The 24,121-nt window shown below is 43.6% G+C and overlaps 1 protein-coding gene and 1 pseudogene across 6 annotated transcripts; both read left to right on the forward strand.

Moving 5' to 3' along the window:
* Window positions 1-9,078: 9,078 nt before the first annotated feature.
* On the forward strand, window positions 9,079-11,469 carry LOC116659282 (annotated as a pseudogene).
* Window positions 11,470-13,158: 1,689 nt separating this feature from the next.
* Window positions 13,159-21,927, forward strand: TLR2 (toll like receptor 2). 6 transcript variants are annotated; one of them, XM_032465190.1, is made up of 3 exons: window positions 13,673-13,855; window positions 17,372-17,435; window positions 18,450-21,001. In XM_032465190.1, exon 3 carries the CDS (start codon window positions 18,466-18,468, stop codon window positions 20,821-20,823), a length of 2,358 nt encoding a protein of 785 aa, XP_032321081.1. In that variant the 5' UTR covers window positions 13,673-13,855; window positions 17,372-17,435; window positions 18,450-18,465; the 3' UTR covers window positions 20,824-21,001. The 6 variants fall into 6 exon arrangements, with proteins under 6 accessions (XP_032321069.1, XP_032321074.1, XP_032321081.1 ...); XM_032465178.1 differs by lacking the exons at window positions 13,673-13,855; window positions 17,372-17,435 and adding an exon at window positions 13,159-13,308; XM_032465183.1 differs by lacking the exons at window positions 13,673-13,855; window positions 17,372-17,435 and adding an exon at window positions 13,316-13,443.
* Window positions 21,928-24,121: the final 2,194 nt, after the last annotated feature.

The following is a 24,121-nucleotide window of genomic DNA, read 5'->3' on the forward strand; positions in this document are numbered from 1 at the left end:
GGCGCCAGAGAGTCAGAGAGAGGGTTGATGGTGTTATGCTGCTGGCTTTGAAGACGGAGGAGCCAGGTAGAGCCAAGGGGGCATTTAGAAGGAGGAAAAGGCACGGAAATGGATTTTTCTCCAGAAAGGGTTTTAGCTCGGTGAGACCCAATTTGGGTGTCCGACCTCCAGAACGATAAGATAAAAAAAAAAACTGTGTTGTTTTAAGACACTCAATCTGTGGTAATTTGTTAAAGCAGCAATAGGAAACTTATACAGCACTGTCCAGAAGCGACACATCCGAGACTTTACCCCAACTGCAAGCTAACCGGTTGGCTTGTCGCAGTCCCTCAGATGCTAGCGGAACACATGAGACTGGTGGGTCAGGGACAAAGGACAATTTCTTACTCACAGCAATGGCAGCAGCTAGACTGTCAGCACTTGGCATGGTTCACTGAGCCCACATTCCCCCAGGGCGGTGTGACACCAGCACACGCAGGGGGGTGTGTGATGGAGGAGGGACCCTGAGCTTGGGGAACTCAAATCTTTCAAACTGAGCAGTAAGCATGCCAGCCCTTTGCTCCCGAGGCAGTTACGGTTACCTTCCAGAGCTGGAAAGTATGTATGAGAACAGTGGTTTTAATTTACAAACCACCTTTCACCTCTACCCTCTAATGTCATCTTCGTAACAACCCTGTAAAAAGGTTAACACTTCCAAGACACTGACACTCAGAAACACTGAATAATGCACACGAGACCGCTGGCCCAGTAGGGGCGGGGCCCCCTTTCCTGTCGCTTTCTGTTCTCCTGCTCTTGGCAAATCCACCTACTTGTGCAACTCTTCACCCTTTGAGGGTATGAAGCTCTTTGAATAGAGTAGATCGTTATTCAAGCTCCCACCCCAGTGACGTGCACGTGGCACATATGAGGTCAGCCGATAGAGAGAATGTGGGCTGTGGAACTGGGTACCTGGATGTCAGATCCCGGCGGTACCTCTTACCAGCTTCTCTGACCTCTCTGAGCCTCAGGTTGCAAAATGGGCTTCATAATTCTTTCACGGGGTTGTGGCGAGACTTCCGCCTCGTGTGTACTACGTTCACGTTGTCCTTCTTGGAATTACTTGCACAATTTATCTCTTCCTCATAAGACTGTGAGTCTTTTTTTTTTTTCCATTGAAAAATAGTTGATTTACAGTAATATATTAGTTTCAAATGTACTACAGAGTGACTGTATGTTTTTATAGATTATGCTTCTAAAGCTCTTAGAAGGTATTGGCCATTTTCCCTGTGCTGTCCATGACATCCTTGTATCTTACCTCCTTATTCCTAAGAGTGTAGCTCTTAAGTCCCTGCCCCCATTTTGCCCCGCCCCCACACCTCTCCCATCTGTTGTTTGTATCCGTGAATCTGTTTCTGTTTTGTTAAATTTGTTCATTTTGAACACTGTGAGCTTCTCGAGGGCGAGGACCATGACTTTGGACTGTTCACCCTAGCAAACGGGTGACCAAAGGACACACGGAGTAAATGTTGACAGGACACAAATAAGGGGGCACCCAATAGGTGCTTGACATCCAGTAGGCCCCTCCTCTCCTGCCGTGCTCCCCTCGCCAGCACAGAAGGCTTGTGCCCGGCTGGGGCAGTTTCAGAGGAAGTTCAGGCTCTCCGCAGCCATCACTTTCATTTCCTACATCTGAAATTTCTGTGAAGCACATTATGCAAGAGTGGAATTTTAATGCAGTCCTTCACTGGACGTCCTGCGGCCAGACAGCGCTGCCTCTGTCCCGGTTCCTGGCAGAGCAGGCGTTGGCACAGTTGGGCAAGGGTCTGAGTGTTTCTGTGGGTGCCAGGGATGGCATCCTCAGCAGGTCATCCCTCAGTCTTGGAAAAGAGAGCAGCATCCTTGCCATCCTTCCCGCCCCAAAGCCCAGCCCCGGGGCTCCCTCCTCCGAGAGTGATGAGAAGATTTACCCGGAGCCCTCCCCTGACAAAGGGGCAAAACCCTTCTGCCAACAATGCTGTCATTCAGTGGGTCCTTCTGCGTCTCCTTTCCCTGTCCTGGACTCTATGCGCTACTTCTGAGGGGATCCCCCTTCTTCCCAAACACTTTGCCTTCATTGTCCCAACTGAACCTGTGTGAGGCAACTCCCTCGGCTCCCATGTTGTACCTCCACCCCTGTCATCCCTGCTCTCACTGTCCGAGAGAAGCTAAGCTTGTCTAATTGGTAAGAAGGAGACAATATTCATCCTAAACTCCAAAGCCCAGTGGCATTTACATTCCCTGGTATACCTGCCTTTTCTCAAAGGGACTTACTGAGCCAAGTGGATGCCGACGCCACGATGTTCATAGAGAATTTCTGACCAGTTGCTCCACTCCAGGTCCCTTAAGGACTAATTCTTTCTTGGTCACACCTGTCTCTTTGACAGTGACACAGGGGGACGGCTGGGGACTTGCTGTCTGGTCTACACTGGACAAGGCCTTTCCTGGCCTGCTGAGTCTTCCGCACACAGAGGGCCGGAGACAAGGTAGGTTTGGGATCTGATTATTTGGGGGAGAATTGTTATCTGGTAACTTTCCTGGCAATTGGCTTAAGGTTAGAGACAAATGCTTTTTAGGAAAGACTGAGGAGAAAAAATTTACCCAGATGTCCACACCCACTCACGTCGTTTAATTTCCTCTCTGAATTTTCATCCTCTGCCAACACAGCTTTGAGCTTTGCAATTTCATATGTCTTAAGAGTTCCTCGGTCAACAGCTTGTCTTCTGACCAGGGCTCATGAGGTCACAAAAGGCCAGGCACTGTTTGTGTTTTGCACGTGGCATTTTGCCTAATTTTCACAATTACTCTAGTAAGTTCGTTTTACAGAGATGGTCACTAGGTGAAGACTGCACTTAGCACTGCCTCCCTGCTTTACTTTCAGGTCAGAAAAGTTTTTAAGTCACTCTGAAATAGTATATCTCACAACAAAAAAGAGTCAGAGCATCCTAATTTTTCAGAAGCCAGTCTTGACCGTCAGACAGATGGACAGTTGAGGGAGGATCAGACCTCATTGCACCCGTAGCAGGTTCACGGTCGACGAGGTGACGTTCCTCCTGCTCCCTCGCTACCTGGAGATGCCATCACTAATCTTAGCAGGTTCTGTGGGGCTGGGGGCAATGGTCAGGATTTTCATGGTTTTATTATGATCATGATCATGATTGCTCCTGGCTCATTACGGCTTTTCATTTATTTTCTGCATACATGCTGAAATATTGGTTCTTAAAAATACACTGTGTTGGCTCTAAAGGACTCACATGAGTCTCTGGCAAAGTCAGCTCCTGGACTGACTCAGGGCAGCTGCCAGCCGTGGCCCATGCACCACGGAGCACAGACCCAGCGCTGAACCAACTGGTTCGGGAAATCAGGAAATAGAAGGGTGGCTGTGGGCCAAGCAAGCGACAGTGTGATATTCCTTTCTTCCAGGAGAAATGACAATTTGAGTAGACTGGCCAACCTCCAGCAAACTAGAGCAAGAACTGAGTTCCCATAGTTTCAATGCCAGGACCTTTCTTAAAAATAATAGCTAACACTGAACATTTACCAGATTCCTGGCACTGTCCTCTGGCTAAGAATTATCGTCCCCCTGTAACAGATGTGAAACTGAGTCTTGTGATCGGTGACAGAGTGGGCAGGTGGAAGAGGCAAGCTCTGAAACCAACTTGCTGTGACCACAAAGCTCTTGCCCTTACAAGCCATGCTCCGTTGTTCCCATAACACGGTGGAGGAGGGCGCCGAGGGGTTGTGCTGAGCCCTGGACACCGGCCGGTTCAGCTCTGGGTCTGTGCCCTGTGGTGCATGGGCCACGGTTGGCAGCTGCCCTGAGTCAGTTCAGAAGCTGACTTTGGCCGCGACTCATGTGAGTCTTTTTGAGCCAGCACAGCATATTTTTAAGAACTAATAGTTTAGATGTATGCAGAAAATAAGCGAAGAGCTGTAATGAGCCAGGAACAATCATGATCATGACCATAATACCACCAGCTAACGATGATTGATCTCTTTCTCTATGCCAAGTTTTCTGTTAAGCACTATATGTGCACAACCTCACTTAAACAGGAAGGAAAATCAATTGGTATTTGAGAATGTTCCATACGAGCCATTATTCAATCATCATTTAACTTCCTTCTTGGACTTGAAATAGTAAATGACATCATTTCAGGCCGGGTTTGTTTTGCTTAAGAGTCTCACATGAGGCAATCACCCTTGAATTGTGCAACGCATTGGGGCAACGTTTATATAAAGAAACTTTGCAACAATATAGGGGCACATGCATATACACTATAACAAATCTAGCCTTTTCTGTCCTTTGAGTGTTCAGGCACATTCTCATTCAATAATATTATTCTCATCGATTAAGTCTAGCAAGATTGTGAAGCCTAGGAAGTTGTCTATGGAAACCTAGTGAAATGCATGGTTCAGGGGCTTGGAAATCAGACAGAAGGAGGCTTCAATCTTAACTGTGTCACCTGGCAGGCCTCGGACCCTTCTGAGCCTCTTTAAGTTTAAAATGCAGATAATGCCTGCCTCATAGACTTGCTAACGCATTAAACAAACACACATTAAACAACACGCGGAGAGATTAACACAAGGTAAGGTCTCAACTGAAGTAATTACCTCCCACTCCTCCATCCCCGCTTTGGATTCTACTCACCCAATTTGACAGTGTTCACTGACTTCTCCTCCATTCTTCAAGCTCTATTCCGTGCCCCATTTTATAGTTCTTCATTTCCTGATTATCTTGAGTGATTCATTTATCTATTCAAAAGTTTTTACTGAACCGTACTACATACAAGTTACTGGGTAAACACTGAGAATACAATGGTGAGTTAAACACACCAGTTCTGTTTATGGCCTGGTGAAAGAGGCAGGCATTAATCACACACTTGGGAGGACACAGCTACGAACTAAGCTAAATGCTATGAAGGAAAGGAAGGCATATCTAGGGTGAAAAGTAAGGGAAGTGAAGGTGAGTGGGGACCTGAAGGAGAAGTGAGTCTCTGCGGCAGGTGGTGGTGATGCTGCTGGTGGAGGTGGCGGTGGTGCTGGTGGAGGTGGTGGTGGTGCTGGCGATTCTGTAATGATGGAGGTGGTGGTGATGGTGGGGTTGATAGTGATGGTGGAGGGGATGTTAATAGAGAATGGCATTCACAGCAGAGGAAACAGCATATGCAAAGGATCTGTGGTGAGTGGAAACTCTGTGTCTGGAAACCTGAAAGTCTGATGTGGCTGGTGTGGCTGGCACAGGTGGTGATGGGGACAGGAGGCAGAGACAGGAAATTTAAGCACGAGCTGCACCACAGATCCTGCAGGAACTTGTAGTCTACGTTAAATATTTAGATCCTCATCCAAGAATGATTTGGAAGCCATAGAAGAATCTTAAGCTTGAGGTGGGATGAAATGATCAGTTCCATTGTTAAATGATCATTCTAGATCCGTATTGTCCAATGGTTGCCACTAGCTACGTATGGATATTGAACACTTGAAGTGTTGCTGGTCTTTGCTGGGATGTGCTATCAATGTGGACTATACACTGGATTTCAAAGACAGCATGAAAAAGGAATGTGAAATAGCTCATTAATTTTTTCATAGTCATTACATATGGGAATGATAATGTTTTAGGTTAAATAAAATAATTTTATTTTGTAATTAAGATCCGTTTTACCCGTTTCTTGCTTACCTGTTTAAATGTAGCTACCAGGGCATTTAAAATTACATAAGCAGCTTGCACTAGTGGCTCCGGTGATATTTTCATGAGTCATGGCTGCCCTAGATGCAGGGTGAAGCAAGCGATACGGAGAAGGCAAAGCAGGTGAGACCACTGGGAGGCTGTTTTTGGAGTCGAGACAACAGGTGAAGGTAGCTTGAACTAGGATGACGAAAGTAGGAGTAAAAAGAGTTGGATGGATTCGAGGTAAAATCAGCAGGACAAGTCTCCCAGCAGAGTCATCTGGGTGCATGGTGGTGCCAGGTGTTGAAATAAAGAATGCTGGGAGGGGGTCAGCCTCGGGAAGAGGTGTCATGAGCTCAAACTTGGACATGCTGAGTGGACTGCTCTGAGACACCCACGTGGACACGTCTCAAGAAGGCAGCTGCCTCTCTAGGTCTGCAGCTTGTTGAGATGTCTGTGCAGGAGACTTCAACTGGAAAGGTGCTGGCACGCAGATGAGCACAGACGAGACTCCTCAGGAAGAAAGCAGCCAGTGAGGAGTGGCCTAGGATCTAGACCTGGGAAACAGCGAAGGGAAGGATAAGTCTGAAAAGGAGAGTCAAAAAGGGAAACTAAGCATGTGGAGTCATGGAAGCAAAGGGAGAGGATGTTTTAAGAAGGAAGGAGTGTCACAATGAGATCTGTTCTAACTGTTCTAGGCGACAGGAAGAGAGTCAGCGACATAGTGGTCGCTGATAACCTTTGCAAGCTGTTTGGAGTCACAGGGGTGGAAGCCTTATTGGAGGAGAGTGAAGACAGGGCAAGAGGAGAGGAAATAGAGACTGGACATGTGAAGCGCTCTTTCCAGAGCTGGTGTATGAAAGAAGAGAAAGAGAGACACCTGAGGAAGATAGATGTCGTTGATTTTTGTTTGTTTGTTTGCTTTAAATAAATATGGAAGAGGCAGGAGCACTGGCAGGACACAGAAGGACACTGGCAGACTGGAAGATGAGGCCACAACTGGTGCAGGCTGGAGGAAGCTGTGGACACAGCAGAGGAGGAAGAGCAGCAGTTAACATGGGGAGAAAGGAAGCACTTAGCACATTTCTTTCTCTAGTGACTCAAATTTAATTTTGTCAATGTTGGCATTATTTTAATACCCCCACAAAATTTTGTCTGCAGAAGAGATAATTCAGAAGTTTGCCCTGGCTTTATGATTTACTATCTAAATTACTAAATTTGCCAAATTAAAAACCTTGTCATTCCTTCAGCTTTTAGGTTGGACTATATTTATTTATAAATATACCGAATTTAAACACCATTTAAAAGGAACCTTAGCTTTTGTTTGATCCTACTGACAAACTCAGCTAATTAAATGTTAAAATAGTTTAAGTGACATTACAGCACCATACGTAATTCGGGGATTCCCTCTTAGACAGTTGGCCAATGATACTGACCAGGAAGCTGGCAGTAGTCTCGTCTGTGACCCTGTTTAGTACGCACTGAACCCTAGTTATGCTTTATAATATGACTGGGACCTGAAGAAGACAGTGGTCACACAGCTCATGTCCCTGGGTTTGTCATTATCATGAGCTCATTTTTTCCATCCACACAGAAGGTAGCATCTCCTACCCAGACTGCCACACCACATGGTTGGATTTAACAGTTATTTGAGTCTAGATATTTCAAAATATTTTCCAAGGAGCTCCAAGGAATTTGGAAGTGGATGAACTTTTGTGTTCTTTTCATATTCTTCCTGCCTGATGAGGACATAAAACCCTTACAGATATTACAACGATACCAGTTGCTCACTCACGGTTGTGTCTGACTCTGTGATTGGAAAGAATACACTGTATGTCTTCATTCTTGTCTTTAAATGAGGTCGGCTATTGTGTGGCAATGGTAGGAAGCTGGAGCAAGAAGCCACTGGTCAGAGTTCTCTCCTTGCAGTTCCAGCTGAATCTCCAATGTTTATACTCCATTCCTCTGGACCTAACTGATGCTCTGAAGGGGCATGTCAGTTCCCCACCCAACAAGTAGTAGGTGACAGTACCTTCCATGCTCTCAGGGCTGGTGATACTTCACTGCAAAAAGGAGAGCAAAGCCCACGCCCTCATAACAGTTACATCCAGCCACATTCAGCAGGTGTATGTGAACTTGGAAGCTCCTTTTCTTTCGTCTAGAACAAGTCCTGCAACAGATGAAAATTATTTGCCTTGTCCTTGACAGTCTCGTATATTTGGACCTAAATTATAGCAGCTTATCTCAATGTCATCTTCATAGCTCGGTCCTTTGCTTCTGGGATAGAGCATCAAAGAACTTGAAGAAAAATCTCCTTCCCTCTTTTTTTTTTCTTAACATTTTTTATTGATTTATAATCATTTTACAATGTTGTGTCAAATTCCAGTGTAGAGCACAATTTTTCAATTATACATGAACATACATGTATTCATTGTGACATTCCTTTCTCTGTGAGCTACCATAAGATCTTGTATATATTTCCCTGTGCTACACAGTATAATCTTGTTTATCTCTTTCCCTCTTTCTTTTTTTCATTTCCCAAGTTTCAGACTCCTGAAATATTTACAAATTATCTAAATTACTGTAAACTGATTATACTTCAATAAAAATATATATATAAAAAAATTAAAAAAACAAAATTTTTATGGAATTTCTATTCTGAATGAACTTAAGATTGATGCTTCTAAGCCTTGGTAAAATGTACCAAGAAGTTTGAAATCAAGGTAGAAGATCAGTCACTGGGGCTGACAGCTGAAGCAGTCAATTTTACTCTGAAAGATTTGGTTGGTCTTTCTTTCTTTCTTTTTAAAGAATAAACATTTAGACCATTCTTGCTAGGAAGATCTTAATTTCTGGAATCATTATAGGATGACAAGTTTAGTCCTGGAATGAACTTTGTAAAATTTGGGTGGTGAATTGCTCTGAATATGCATGGTGTGCTATTGGCAAGGTGAAAAGTTGGAAAGTAGCATTCCAGAGGGATAAAGCATCTGAATATGATATTAGAAGATTTTATACTATATTTCTAGGTAGTTTGTACTTCCTGAGTTACTTAAGAAACAATTTTCTTTCCATCAAGAAATATCTTAGTCAAATCTCTTAGGGTTGCAAGCGAGAGAAATGAAAGTAAACTTATTAAGGTGAAAGGAGATGTTTTATATGTAAGGCAGGATGACCCGCCAAAGAAATTAGGTGCTTTCTCCTTCCTTCTCCCAAAGACTAGCAAGAGATGGCACCTCTGTTTTGGAGATCTGATATATCCATCCTTTGTACTTGGAGGGAAGATTTACCAAAGTCAGTTTTTTTTTAAGATAATTTATATGCAATAAAATTTATCAATTTAAAAAGTACAGTTTGATGAGCTTGACAGAGACAGTCATGTAACTGCAGTCACAATCATGATACAGAACATTTCTATTGCCCTCGAAGTCCCCTGCATCCCCCTTTGTGGTCAGTCCATTCCCCCACCTGGCTCCCTGATAGCTCTGCTTTCTGTCACAGTTTTGCTTTGTGTAGAATTTCACATGAATGGGTTCTATAATATTTATTGTCTGTGTCTGACTTCTTTCACTTAATATAATTCCTTTCAGATCATCCATTCTTGCATATTTCAGTGGCTCTGCCTTCTTATGTTGAGTAGCTTTCTCTTGTACAGATACACAACAATCTATCTATTCACGAGTTGATAGATATTGGGGTTGTTTCTAGCTCTGAATAAAGTACATGCTTTTGTGTAGACTTATTTTTTTTCATTTCTTGTGGGTAAATACCCAGGATTGAGATTGCTGGGTCACTGAGTAAGTGCATATTTAATTTTACAGGAAATGATCAAATTTTCCCTAAGTGGGTATATCATTTTGCATTCCCACCAGCAACATATGAGAGTTTCAGTTATTCAACATCTTTACCGATGCTTGGTATTGTCAATCTTTAATTTTAGCCATTCTAGTGAGCATGTAGTGGTATCTTAATGTGTTCCCCCCACCCCCGCAGTTTTATTGCAATATGATTGCCATGTACAATTGTATTAGTTTAAGGTGTATAACATAATTATTTGATATATGTATATATTGTGAGATAATTATCACAATAAGTTTAACATCCATCATTTCACATAGTTACAACTTTGCTCTTTTGTTGAGAATTTTAAGATCTACTTTCTTAGCAACTTTCAAAAGTATAATACACTATTATTAACTATAGTCACCATGCTGTATGTTACATTCCCAGAACTTATGTATCTTATAACTGGGAATTTGTATCTTTTGACCAGATATGAAGAGGTCAATTTTATTCTGAAAGATTTTTGGCAATCTTTGAAGTTTTCAAAGTATTTAAATGTGAGAAACACTGCTCTTCACATGAGATCACAGGTAACAAGAAAATCTTAACACTCAGGCTCACAGCGAAAAAACTAATAGTAAAACAAATTGAAGTAATTAAACAGTAAGATTTGAAAAACAGTTATTGGATGTCGAACTGGAAGACTGTACTTCAGGAAAATGGAAAATGGGGTGGCTGAGATTCCATGATCAGACCAGGCTCAACAGAAACTATAATAACAACAGAGCTTAGCTATGAGAATCTTCCATGATGACAGAACTTTACAGACATGCTTGTTTTATATTAACTAAAGATATTCACAGTTGAAAGTGCCAAAGTCTGCTTAATACCAACCACATCTTGGCATGCAATATTTCAAATCCACAGGATACCTGGATCTCAGTGAAAATTTGATGCTTGGAGACTAATTGAAACAGTCAGTTCGTAAGGATGTGTGAGGCTTCCTACAGAGTTTGAATTTAAGACAAAATAATCTATAAACTCTGGAGAATGTTACTTACTCTAGAAAAACCTAACATTGGTCTTGGTCAGTGTACACTTGGTTCTTACCAGTGGCCAGAAAAGGAAACATAATTGAAATTATCCAGTGCAAAATTACACAATTTAACACTCAGTGTTTCCCAGACTCTAGGCATATTAGATGTTAGCAATAAAGTCTTTTATTTTGTCATATCCTAAAGAACTTAACATTTTCAAGTATCTGTTGAAGACCCTCCCAGATGCTTCCTTCTTTGGTAATAGGTAGGAAAATAAAACTTTCTCTAACAAACAACTTGATTTTTTTCCCCCCAAACTGAAGTCTTTGGAAGCCGGCAGCAACAGCTCCATTTGCTCCTGTGACTTCCTGTCTTTCACGCAGGGGCAGCGAGCACTGGCCCAGGTCCTGATCGACTGGCCAGAAAACTACCTGTGTGACTCTCCATCCCACGTGCGGGGCCGGCGGGTTCAGGACGCCCGGCTCTCGGTGGCTGAATGCCACAGGGCAGCCGTGGTGTCCGCCGCGTGCTGCGCCCTTTTCCTGTTGCTCCTGCTCACCGGGGTTCTGTGCCACCATTTCCACGGCGTGTGGTACATGAAGATGATGTGGGCCTGGCTCCAGGCCAAACGGAAGCCCAAGAAGGCTCCCCGCGGGGACCTCTGTTATGACGCCTTTGTGTCCTACAGTGAGCAGGATTCCTACTGGGTGGAGAACCTCATGGTCCAGGAGCTGGAGCACTTCAACCCGCCCTTCAAGTTGTGTCTTCACAAGCGGGACTTCATTCCTGGCAAATGGATTATTGACAATATCATCAGCTACATCAAAAAGAGCCACAAAACCATCTTTATGCTCTCGGAGAACTTTGAAGAGTGAGTGGTGCAAGTACGAGCTGGACTTCTCCCATTTCCGTCTCTTTGACGAGAGCGATGACGCCGCCATCCTCATCCTGCTGGAGCCCATTGAGAGGAAGGCCATTGCCCAGCAGGGAGGGTTTGAGTTAAAGAATAATTCTAGTTGGTAAAAGAAAAATATCTACACAATGAAATACTCTCAGTTTTCAAAACTTGTCTCTATTTTGATTTAGAATTTTGCTATCATTATTTTGCATAAGCAGTAGCAAGTAGGATTCTTAAAAAATTACAGGTGTTACTGAAATCTGTTCAAAGCAGAAAAAATTTGCAGAATGAGTGTTTGTGTACAAAGATCTGTGTATTAGTGCAAGGATTATAGCAGATTTTCATTAAGTGGTTTTTGATGGATGTATTATTATTTTCTTTAACTATTACAAAATATTGTATGTGAACAAGACACAGACTGTTTTTTGATAACTTCACTTTAGAATTTGTCAGTTTCCAAAATATAGATACCATGAGCATTACATTTTTACCAAATACTTTTCCATATTTTGTTCATTTTCTAACTGAAAAAACAGTTTTGTAGGGAGTTAGAGGAGGTCTCAGATCACAATGAAAAGAAGCTGAGGAGTTTTGGAGTCTGACCTGGGATTTGTCACTTGGCTGCTGTGAGTCATGTGACTTGAGGCAAGTTCTTTAATCACTTGACCTGAAGGTGTAATATCAGAACTATTTATTTCATGTGTTAGTGTGAGATTCAGGTGAAAAGATTTATGTGATAGAGCTTTGCAAACTTTAAGAACTGAACACATGTAAGAATGTTCCTGAATAAAATGTGCTAATAGCTTCCTGAGAATGTTTAGAAAAATCTTCACTGTATAAAGAGGACACTGGTAATAAGTTGTGGGTAAATAAATGATTTCCACCTAACTTTGCCAGAATATTCGAATTGACTTTGGGATTATGAAGCAATAAAATCAATCAATCTAGGCAGTTCATCTAGAAAAGCTAGACAGAGAAAGAACAGAGGTTTTGGGTTTCAAGGCAAAGAAATTGGAAAGAAGTTTTCTTAAGTACACAGTTGAGAAATCATGAGGAAAAGAGGTGGAGAAGTAAGAAGAAGAAAGTCTTTCAGACATCTGAAGGGCCTGGATGGTCAGGGATACAGACAAATCTCCACACAGTAACCAGTAATCTATATGGAAAATCAGACTCCACTCTCTCAAGTTCACATCACATCACGTTAAGCCTAGTGATTAAGTTTGTCAGAGTTTGGAACCTTTACTGAGCACTAGGCATGTAGAATAGGGTAGATAGAAGGTTGGGGCAAGAAGCCAGGGTATCAGAAGGAACCCTGAACATAGGGTAGAATTCTGGTTTCACATCTCACTTCTGCCACTTGCAATTTGCATGGCATTTCCTCCCGTGTAAAAGAGGAACAAGAATACTTCTTCAGCCTCCCACCTCAATTTGGGAAGATCAAATGTAATTGTGAATATAAAATGTAGTTTATGAATATTAAGGCAGCTTAATTTTTAAAAGCTATTTGTTTCCCCTAGAAACATGCCTCACTAGTTTCTGGGGCCATGAAGAAAGCCAGTCTGACTGGTTTTGAAATTACTTACTTTGAGAAGCAAGGATAGAAATGAGCAAGGTATGGACTAAGGTTCAAAATCTTGGATGTAGGCGGGAGCCCACATCTTCTCATGGTAAGAGCAGGGATCGGAGGTAGGTGCCAGAGGCGGTCATGCACCACCAGGAGACTGCCACAGGACTGAAAGTTTTAAAACATCTGGGCTGTCCTTAACTGCAACTCAGGCAAAATCTTGCTGTGTCAGTCTGGGAAGTGACTGGGGAGTTATATAACGCAGGAGAGCACAGGCTTGCGGGTGGAAGTGGACCCTGGACATACACTGGCCGGTGGGTTGTGCTGAAAAGGAGGAGGAGCACAGGTGGGTATCAGGCATAATTCGCGAGCTGGAATTTGGACTTCCGAGGATGGAGAAGAACGGAGACGTGTAAAAGCGGCATGTTTCAGGGCAATAAGAGGCTTTGAGTGCCTGAAGCTTGAAGAAAATACTGGCAGGGTAATAAGCCTTCTCTTTGGTTTCGAAATCTGCTTCTGTCCTTGGGGGAATCCCAGGTTGGAGGGGGCTGTGGGGTGGCGGGGTCGGGGTGGGGGTGGTGTGGACTCAAGCATCCCGGTTCTCGTTCCGCTGCCCCGCGACCCCCACCCAGGTCCCAGCAATCTTTTCTGACCCGGGCCCGGCACGAGGCTGCTGTCAGGGCAGGACCTCGGTGACGGTCACCTGACCGAGCCCGCGGGGAGGGGTGGAGGTGCCGTTGTGTCCCTGGTCACAGGAGCCAGGCGCACTCGGCGGAGCGGGTGGTCCCCGCCCACCGGGAGAAGGAGGCGCCGGCCGCACGCACTGCTCTCTGCAGGTTCTCCTGGGCGCGGGCGGGTCCCGACCCGAGGCGGCAGAAGGCGCGGCCGCCCAGGTACGTCGTGTGGAAAGCGCGCTCCGCGGGCCTCGTAGCTCCGCCGCCGTCCCCGGTCGGGAGGGCAGGCGGGGCCGGAGGGTGCCAGCGGCGCGGATGCGGGCGCCAGGGGTCTCTGCTCCCCGATCGGTGGCACCCGGGGTCCCAGTCTCGCGACTCGGGTACGGGGGAGGCGGCGCGGGCGCTGGGGTGGCGGGAGCACCCGGTCCCCAGGCCGTCGACGCTCCCGCAGTCCTGTCTGCGCGGCCCCGCGCGTGGATGTGGACACCCGCCCGGTGGAGGCGAGCCCGGGGGAGAAGCAGGAGCCGCCCAGAGGGGACGGGGCGCGGCCCAGGTACGCCCAGCCCTTGGCGTCCCGGTGCCCGCCGGCCGCGGCGGGGCCCAGCGCCCTCCAGCCTCCAAGGGGGTGGCCGCGGGGCGCTTCCGAGGGCTCCAGGCGGCCGCATCCCGGAGGCGGGAGTGGGCAGTGGCTCGGCCTCCCCTTAGGGCCGCCCTCTCGCTGGCGGCTCTGTGCGCCCTGGCCGCCTCCGTCCTCGTCCCCCCGAGCGGCGATGGCGGGGATCAGGTAGAGGCTTTCCAGGTTGCACAGGCGCGTCCTGCTGGGGGTGCGTCTGCGCTCACTGGTTACCCCTGGGGCCGAACTGTGAAAGGTAGATTTCGGCCACCAGGGTTCAGAAGTGGGACAGGGTCAAGATCCCGTTCTGCCCAGGACTCTTCTCTCCCCTATTCAGAGCCTGGCCTCTGCTCCAGGGTGGGCTTCACACCCGCTGCCGTTACAACTTCTTCAACTTCTATAAATGAGAACTTGTGTTTAGAACTTAGAAGCCGCCAGCCAGGATGTTTTTCCTGTTGGGAGGGTGGTTGCGGGGGAAGGGCTGGGAGACAAAGGAAACTGATCCGGATGTAAACAAATCAGCCTGGTGAGGTGCTTGTAATCTTGCAGAAGGTCTTGTCTGCACTATGACTAACTCAGATTTTTACCAAAAAGCAACTGGTAGATAAGATGGCCTGACTTGAAAGTACTCCCCACTTTCCAAAAAAGGGGCAAACATCCTTTCAAAAAATGACTTGTTCACCAATATTTTAAGTTTGTTCCTTTTTTCAAAAAGCAGAGAGCATTTGTATCTTTAAACTTTTTATAATGCACCTATTACGTAACTTGCCGGATGTTGACAACATATTTTGGAAGTTTCTAAGCTGTCAGTTAATTTTTTTCATTATTGTATTTAAGAATTTGGCATGCTTGGTTAAATATCTTGTTTTGATTTTAGTGATGGAGCATAATTTATTGTATGTGACATCCTGAGTGTAACCTCCTTATAAAGACCTTTTAGTAAATCTAAATTGTATTCATCCTCCCAAATAGGCTTACTTGTCAAAATTGTTTTTATCTTCACAATATCATTTAAAATTTACATAACTTTTTCCTCATACCAAAAAGCCTCATCCGGGTTTCTGAGCGTTGTTTTTTTTCTTATCTATCATTACATTAAAAAATTCAATTATTGCTTCTTGTTGCCTACTCTTACCAGGTTTATTTTCCATATTGCTGAAGAACATGTTTTCGGTTACTTCTTTCAGTGAGGGTCTGTGGATAAAAATTCTTTTTTAGGTTTTGAATGTTTGAAAATGTCTACCTCATCTTTATTCTGGATGACAATTTGTTTGTTAATTAATTAATTTTTATTGAAGTATAGTTGATGTATAATATTGCATTAGTTTCAGGTGCATAGCAAACTGATTTGGTTATACATATATACTCTTTTTTTGACTCTTTTCCAGTATTGATTATTACAAGAAATTGAATATAGTGGCCTGTGCTATACAGTAAATACTTGTTGTTTATCTATTTTATATATGGTAGTGTGTATCTGTTAATCCCATAGTCCTAATTTATCCCACTCTCTTCCCCTTTGGTAAATTTGTTTTCTATGTCTCTGAGTCTGTTTCTGTTTTGCAAAGAAGTTCATTTATACTATTTTTTAGATTCCACATATAATTGATATCATGTAATATTTGTCTTTCTCTGTCTGACTTACTTCATTTAGTATGATAATCTCTAAGTCCGTCTATGTTGCTGCAAATGGCATGATTTCATTCCTTTTTTATGACTGAATAATATTCCATTCCATTCTTTATCTTGGATGGTAATTTAAATGGGTATAGACATCTAGACTGACAGGTGTGTTTTCTCAGCCCTTTGAGGATATTATCCCACTGTTTTGAGGCTAGATGAGAAATTTCTATTCTTTTTTTGCTTGAGATTCAATATGCATTTGTAATTTGGGAATTTATGTGCTTCTTCAATTCTGAAAAATTCTTAGTTGTTGTATCTTTTAATATTTGGTCCCATATCAGCACATGTGGCAGGCTTGGGTTCTGCTTTCTTACGAGAGAGATGTAGCAGGCTGGCTTCCAGCCAAGTGGAGACCCTGGGCCAGAGGGCAGAGATTTTTAAGGTCCCTGTTCACATATGGTGTAGCCTTTTCCCTGCATGTGGCTCTGTGGAAAGCCCACTTTCAGTTCTGCATCATGCACTGGGTCAGGAGTCCCTTCTCCACTCCAACTTTCCCCAGACATCACAGCCCTCATCCTAAAGTGGGTGTCTGGCTCGGGTTTCACTCTGGGGCACAGGGCTGCAACTTCCTCTCGGCATGAGTCGCCTTTAGCACCGGGCTTACTCCTCACACTTCCATCCTTTCCTGAGTCTTGGACCAATAATTCCTCCCCACTTTGTCAACTTTCTCTATTCCTTAAGCAGGTGATTTTTATTTTGTCCAGATCCACGACCTCCGTTAGATCTGACACCACTCAGTCTAACTTGAGCCGTCACCCTTGCCTTTCTCAGTGTCTTACACTGAGGAATTCTCTGCCCCATGTACTGGGGAAACGGGAGAAGAGACAGGTAATTCTGATCTTCAGTGTCAAGTCATTAACTGTAGTTCTAGCATCATTGATAATTTTTATTTGTTGAAAATCCACCATGCAATAGGTACCAAACAATATCTGTATCAAATAGCCCAAGATCTCTGCTCTTATAAATTTTATCTTTTAAAGAGAAAAGGCTAGAAAAATTAAAAATGGATGTGTTTGACATTAAATCTTAGCCAAAATTGATATAGATTTCTTAAGATTTGTGCAATATATTACAAAAATGAGGGAAAAAAATCAAATAAATTTTGGTTCTCCAGAGCAATTATACTAAGAGGATTTTTTTAATGGCTGATTAAGCAGAAAGACAATGGGATAGATATAGTACCAGATAGTAATAGGCGCCTCATCTTAACCCTGTCAATTTTAGAGGTGGGTGCAATGATGGATGGGTAGCCCCTGGGGGTTAGTTTCCATTGTCTGCTGTTTCTCCTCTTCTCATGCTTAATACCTTGCTTCTTTTCATGTCCAGTTGTTTTTTATTTTATTCTGGGCATTTTATTTGAAAAATTACTTGTAGAAAGAAATGTGAGGCCTAGGATAATGTTATCTTCTTTGAGAGAAAATCTTCCTTTGCTTCTGTAGGTACCCACGTTCCAGAAATAACTGTAGTCCATTTTCAGAGACTGAAGCAGTCTGAGCCATCCAGGTAAAGCAAAGCTCTGCTGCAGTTTACCGGAGGGCTTATTTTCTGAAGTTCAGCCTTACCTATCCCATCCGTGACTGCCCCGGGCCTTAACCTTTAACTCCTTGTCTTCCAAGGCTGTCAGAAGTGCCATGCACCCTATCAGACTGTGCTGACTGTGTTCATGGTGATCAAGGACAAGGCTGAACATTTTGGCAGAGAATTTGAAACTCTAAGAATGACATAGCAGATGAGAAAAAGAACCCAATAGAAAATATATAGATGAAAACTGTAATACTGTCATGTTGATTGTTTCCCCTAAATGATCTTTTAAAAAATAGTGCTGGGTCACTTAAACGCTGCTTCCTGCACTTAGTCCTCTGCAGGAAGAGAAGCTTCTCACGGTCTGATTGTCCCTCAGTCCAACCACCTTGCTCTCCCAGGGGTTCTCAGCATCTCTCCTGCTCACTAGTTGGAGGTGCAAGACAGGTTGGCAAGCATGGAACCTTCTTCTCTGGGTTAAAGAGTGGGTTCCTCCTCAGTGAAAGTTGTCCAGTGAGAGCTGTGGTCTGGCTCTGTTAGACCTCTAATTCTGGGGGGTATCAGGGCAGGGAGGAGGCATGCTCCAACATAAGGTTTGAAGTGTAGGAAAGTGTAGGAATAGGTGGTTGTACATCCGTATGGTTAAGCCCGGCCCATTTCTTAAACTGCTCGCTTGTTTATTCCTCCTTTCATTCATTTACTCATTCTTTCAACCCATGTTTGGTCCCGATCCACACTCCCAGATGGAACTGTGCTTTTAAGTCATGGCTCAGTGGCAGTCTGTCTGTGTTAGTGTTGCTGGATGTGCCAGGGAATTCATTTTTTATCCCCATTCATACATTCCATTTGCCTGTTACTTCTTGGTAGTTAGCTCTGTGTGTGTGTGTGTATGTGTGTGTGTGTGGTGTGTATTGCATTTTACAAAGTGTTTTTCAAGACAAGAATTAAGATATGCTGTCAAACACAATCACTCATTTGAACCTCTCTTATTTGTAGGTTGCGTCACTGGACAATGCCACATGCTTTGTGGACAGTGTGGGTCTTGGCAGCAGCAATCAGCCTCTCCAAGGAAGGGGCCCTTGATCAGGCCCATTCTCTGTCTTGTGACCCCACTGGCGTCTGTGATGGCCGTGCCAGATCTTTAAACGCCATCCCCCCAGGGCTCACGGCAGCTGTGAAAAGCCTTGACCTGTCCGATAACAAGATCACCTATGTCGGCAACAATGACCTGCAGAGGTGTGTGGGCCTCAAGGCCTTGAGGCTGGGGTCCAATGGAGTCCACACAATAGAGGAAGATTCCTTTTTTCCCCTGAGGAGCCTCGAACATTTGGACTTATCCTATAATCGCTTGTCTAACTTATCACCTTCCTGGTTCAGGACCCTTTCTGCCTTGAAATTCTTAAACTTGCTGGGAAATCCTTACAAAACACTTGGCGAAACGTCTCTTTTTTCTCATCTCCCCAATCTGCGAATCCTGAAAGTAGGAAATAGTAACCCCTTCTCTGAGATTCAGGAAAAGGATTTCTCTGGGCTCACTTTTCTTGAGGAACTTGAGATCGATGCTTCAAATCTGCAGAGGTATGAGCCAAAGAGTTTGAGGTCAATTCAGAACATCACTCATCTGATCCTTCGCATGAGGCAGCCGGTTTCACTGCTAGAGATCCTTGGAGATCTTTTAAGCTCTGTCGGACATTTAGAACTGCGAGATACTGATCTGAACACGTTCTCTATTTCAGAAATAGCTGTCTATGAAACCAATACATGGATTAACAAGTTGACCTTTAGAAATGTAAAAATCACTGATGAAAGTTTTAGTGAGCTGGTGAAACTGCTGAATTATATTTCTGGGATTTTAGAAGTAGAGTTTGATGGCTGCACCCTGAACGGACTTGGTAAATTTAGAACGCCTGTTTTAGGCACACTTAAATACCTAGGTAACTTGGAGACGTTAACAGTACGGAAGTTGACTATTCCAAATTTTTTCTTATTTTACGATCTGAGCAGTATATATTCACTCACGGGAAAAGTGAAAAGAATCATAATAGAAAACAGTAAGGTTTTTCTGGTTCCCTGTTTACTCTCACAACACTTAAAATCGTTAGAATATTTGGATCTCAGTGAAAATTTAATGTCTGAAGAATACTTGGAAAACTCAGCCTGTGAGCATGCCTGGCCCTTCCTGCAAACCTTAATTTTAAGGCAAAATCATTTGAAATCATTAGAAAAAACTGGCGAAGTTTTGCTTACTCTGAAAAACCTGACTCACCTGGATATCAGTAAGAATAATTTTGATTCAATGCCTGAAAATTGTCAGTGGCCGGAAAAGATGAAATACTTGAACTTGTCCAGCACAAGAATACACAGTTTAACTTATTGCATCCCCCTGACCCTGGAAATTTTAGATATTAGCAATAACAATCTCAATTCATTTTCTTTGATTTTGCCGCAACTCAAAGAACTTTATATTTCCAGGAATAAGTTGAAGACCCTCCCAGATGCTTCCTCCTTACCCACGTTATTAGTTATGAGAATCAGTAGAAATACAATCAGTACTTTCTCTAAGGAGCAACTTGCCTCTTTTCAAAAGCTGAAGACTTTGGAAGCCGGCGGCAACAGCTTCATTTGCTCCTGTGACTTCCTGTCTTTCACGCAGGGGCAGCGAGCACTGGCCCAGGTCCTGATCGACTGGCCAGAAAACTACCTGTGTGACTCTCCATCCCACGTGCGGGGCCGGCGGGTTCAGGACGCCCGGCTCTCGGTGGCTGAATGCCACAGGGCAGCCGTGGTGTCCGCCGCGTGCTGCGCCCTTTTCCTGTTGCTCCTGCTCACCGGGGTTCTGTGCCACCATTTCCACGGTGTGTGGTACATGAAGATGATGTGGGCCTGGCTCCAGGCCAAACGGAAGCCCAAGAAGGCTCCCCGCGGGGACCTCTGTTATGATGCCTTTGTGTCCTACAGTGAGCAGGATTCCTACTGGGTGGAGAACCTCATGGTCCAGGAGCTGGAGCACTTCAACCCGCCCTTCAAGTTGTGTCTTCACAAGCGGGACTTCATTCCTGGCAAATGGATTATTGACAATATCATCGACTGCATTGAAAAGAGCCACAAAACCATCTTTGTGCTCTCGGAGAACTTTGTGAAGAGCGAGTGGTGCAAGTACGAACTGGACTTCTCCCATTTCCGTCTCTTTGACGAGAGCGATGACGCCGCCATCCTCATCCTGCTGGAGCCCATTGAGAGGAAGGCCATTCCCCAGCGCTTCTGTAAACTGCGGAAGATAATGAACACCAAGACCTACCTGGAGTGGCCCGCTGATGAAATGCAGCGGGAGGGGTTTTGGTTCAATTTGAGAGCTGCAATAAAGTCCTAGGTTCCTTCACCAAAGGCCAGTCTTGGTCTGGTGGTGGTTTCGGTCTCACTAGGTATAACCAAGTCCACTCCGACACAATTATACGTAAGCCACACGAATGAGGACTTGCTTACTAAAACCACTAAACTGTTCAAATTTGCTCTAGAGTGCTGTTTTGTAAAAACTGCTACCAGAATGGGAGACCATGGTTCTGGGCTTTTCTTTCTCCTATGAGAGAATCATGATCACAGTCCATTATTGATATCTGAATTATCTGTACCAGTTGGCTTAGTCCACTAGGAAACAGCATAAAGGAACAGAAAGTTGCAAATGGAAATACCTACAATGGTGTGTTTCATGTGAACTGGGTCTGTCTTTTTGGGTATTTGATGATCGAGTTCTTCAGCCCCAGGGAGAGGGTACACAGCACAAAGTGCAGTAAGTTCTGTGTTTCCCCAACAGTGAAACTAATAAGAATACGTAGACAAAATACTCAATTTAGAAGAATTTGAAAGAAGCCTTCTATATCCGTGACTCTGGTCTTCAGCCTTTCACTCTTTGTGAAGCTCTGACTGGGGTCTGGTGCCTCTGGCCCCTAAGCCCCTGTCTTCAGGTCTGCCTCCCCTGCCTCAGGTTGCTTTTGTCTGCTTTGACAAGTCTTGTTTCTGATTCCAAAAAGGTCTTTTTTTTTTTTTCTTCTGAAACTTTATAAAAGTATGTGTGAGCTAAATAGATGTTTAACAAGTATAGACTTGAATCTTATAATGATTGGAAAATATTTGAGACCTGATAATGTAAAAGGTAGATGCTACTTCCATGGGTTAATTTTTATAATTAGGTAATATGACATTAAAGGAATGCATTATATTGAAAAGCAGGGAGTTATTTATGGATTTCGGGCAACCCTCTTCTTAAGCTGGGAACCACACATGACAGGAAGTGGCCTTGCTCAGCTCTCAGCCAGGACTGGGTCTGTGTGGTTAATTGGGCTCTGGAGTCAGAAAGACCTGGGCTAGTACGTGTGTATCTTTGGGCAGCTCAATCTGACCCCAAATATTTTCCTGTCCTTAAGACAGGGATAATAATAGCTACATGACAGGATGTGATGTAGTTATCAACATGCAGTTAACGCCAAGGAGGGAGGGTCTAGCTCAGTGGTAGAGTGCGTGCTTAGCATGCATGAGGTCCTGGGTTCAATCCCCGGTACCTCCTCTAAGAGTAAATAAAATAAATAGACCTAATTAGCTCCTCCCACAAAAAAATTAATTTTAGATAAACAAGTTTATACAGTATAGCACAGGGAACTATATCCGCTATCTTGCAGTAGCTTATGTGAAAAAGAATATGAAAATTAATGTATGTATATTTATGTATGATTGAAGCATTGTGCTGTACACCAGAAATTGACACGACATTGTAAACTGACTACACTTCAATAAAAAAAAAAAATACAGAACATACAGTAACATCAGTGAAGCCCAGATCATGTGCCCTTTGGTTGCCATTCAAGCTGAGGTGACAGGAGGGCCACGCCCAGGAGAGTGGGAGCCACGGGAGCTTGCACAGGGCGACAGAGGTGCCTGTGGGTAGATGTCACCTGTTATTGTTATTTTCCAAGAAGTCATTCACCTTCTTAAATATTATGGTTTGTAAGTGAATGTTTTTCTGTTATGGGTACTAGCAGAGATCTAAGGTGTATTTTCTGTTGTCTGCAGAAAGTTATCCTGAAGAAATAAGTTCATGAAGTGCACAAAAGGCTTTAGTCCTTGGGAAACTCACGTGGTGTTTCTTGTCTCTCATACAGACTCCTGGGAGAGTCTAATGGAGGAGGCAGCAGCCAGCCTAGGAAAGAAATGGGCAAGTTTAGGAGGAGGGAACTGGAGGAGTTGCCATAGAAACCAAACACACAATGGGCTTTTTGCTTTACTTCTCTGTTTCTTACATGAGGCACAATGCGAATCATCATGAGCACCAGACAGATTTCATGTGGACTTAGTTGATCCGCAGATTTAATTTTCAATAATTTAAACAGCGATAGAAACAGCTTCATGGTTAATTGATAGATGTAAGGCACTATTTTAAAAGTAATCTTTATTTTCCTCATTGCAAATGTTAAACGTGTTTATGGCTGGAATTTTGGAAAGGAGACAAGAGCATATTAAAGAAAATAAGAATCAGCTCTTACCCCTTCACTGTGAGAGAACCACTGGTAACGAGGGACTGTTTGCTCTCCGTAATTTTTTCAGTGTATTCAGTGTATATATACATTACTTCATAAAACTGGGATTAAATTTTTAAACGCCTAAACAGTGTAAAGAAAATAGCATTTTTATTATTTTTTTTCTGAGATTGTTTAGTGATTATCTAACATTTCTGAACTCGGAGGGTCACCCAGAATTCCATGCAAATACACACTGGTTTACTTGCCCAGAGTTCTAAAGGGTCTTCCTGCAGCTGTCCAGAAAAGGTAAGTGGCAAAGACATCAGAGGTCAATTTAACGGCTCTTTCTTTTACAGAGGAAAAACTAATTTTTAGTTGGCGCTTTATGCAACTGGGAGGTCTTTTATTTGTGGATAGACTCAGGGACTTGTCAAAGTTCAAGAATCTTGTTGTATTTTTTTAATCCTTGCCCATGCCTGGTACGTAGTAAATATTGAATTGTTGAAATGTTTGCTGAGCAGAGAAATAAACCAGAGTTAAGTCTTCTAATAATCTGGATGGTGAGCCAGCTGTGATACTGAAGCCCTGAGCAGTTTCAAGAAGGAAAAATACCAACAGCTAGAAAGCTTAGCGTGAGTTACCATTACAACTATGATGGAATGTGGTACAGCATTAAGTTCATTGTCCATATTTTTGACGATGGGTGTGTTTCCTTTCTACTTCATACAAGAGTAACACCTTCAAGGATGGGAAAGGAGATGTCTGGTGTTATGTATACTGTGTTAATTGCTTAGCAAATGACCAGTCACTGAAAACAAATTAATTTGGGGGCGTTTAACATATTGTTCTTGGGTGACTTCGTTCTGACTGGTCTTCGCAATTCTATTAATTTTTTTTTCTTTCTTGCTGGATTAATTCACTTAGTTCAGCAAGTATTTGTCAAGTGCCTGTTGTGTGCCAGGGGCTGCTCCAAGTGCTGGAGAGATAGTAGGGAACAAAACCGATCAAATTCTCTGTCTTCATGGAGGGGAAGCCAAACAATAAACAAATGAATCTCTGATATGATTTCAGGTATTGATAAATGTTATGAAGAAAATACAAGCAGCATATGGCAATGGAATGGTTGTGTGTGCGTGTGTGTGTGTGTAAACAGGGTGC

The sequence above is a fragment of the Camelus ferus genome, chromosome 2 (assembly GCF_009834535.1).
Source record: "Camelus ferus isolate YT-003-E chromosome 2, BCGSAC_Cfer_1.0, whole genome shotgun sequence".
NCBI classification, from domain to species: Eukaryota; Metazoa; Chordata; class Mammalia; order Artiodactyla; family Camelidae; genus Camelus; species Camelus ferus.

Bases quoted from the DNA above. Each gene is read 5' to 3' on its own strand.
- TLR2 (XM_032465163.1), top strand. From the start codon at position 13,952: ATGCGGGCGCCAGGGGTCTCTGCTCCCCGATCGGTGGCACCCGGGGTC. The intron at 14,017-18,449 runs GTACGGGGGAGG...TCTTATTTGTAG, and splicing joins GTCCCAGTCTCGCGACTCGG to GTTGCGTCACTGGACAATGC.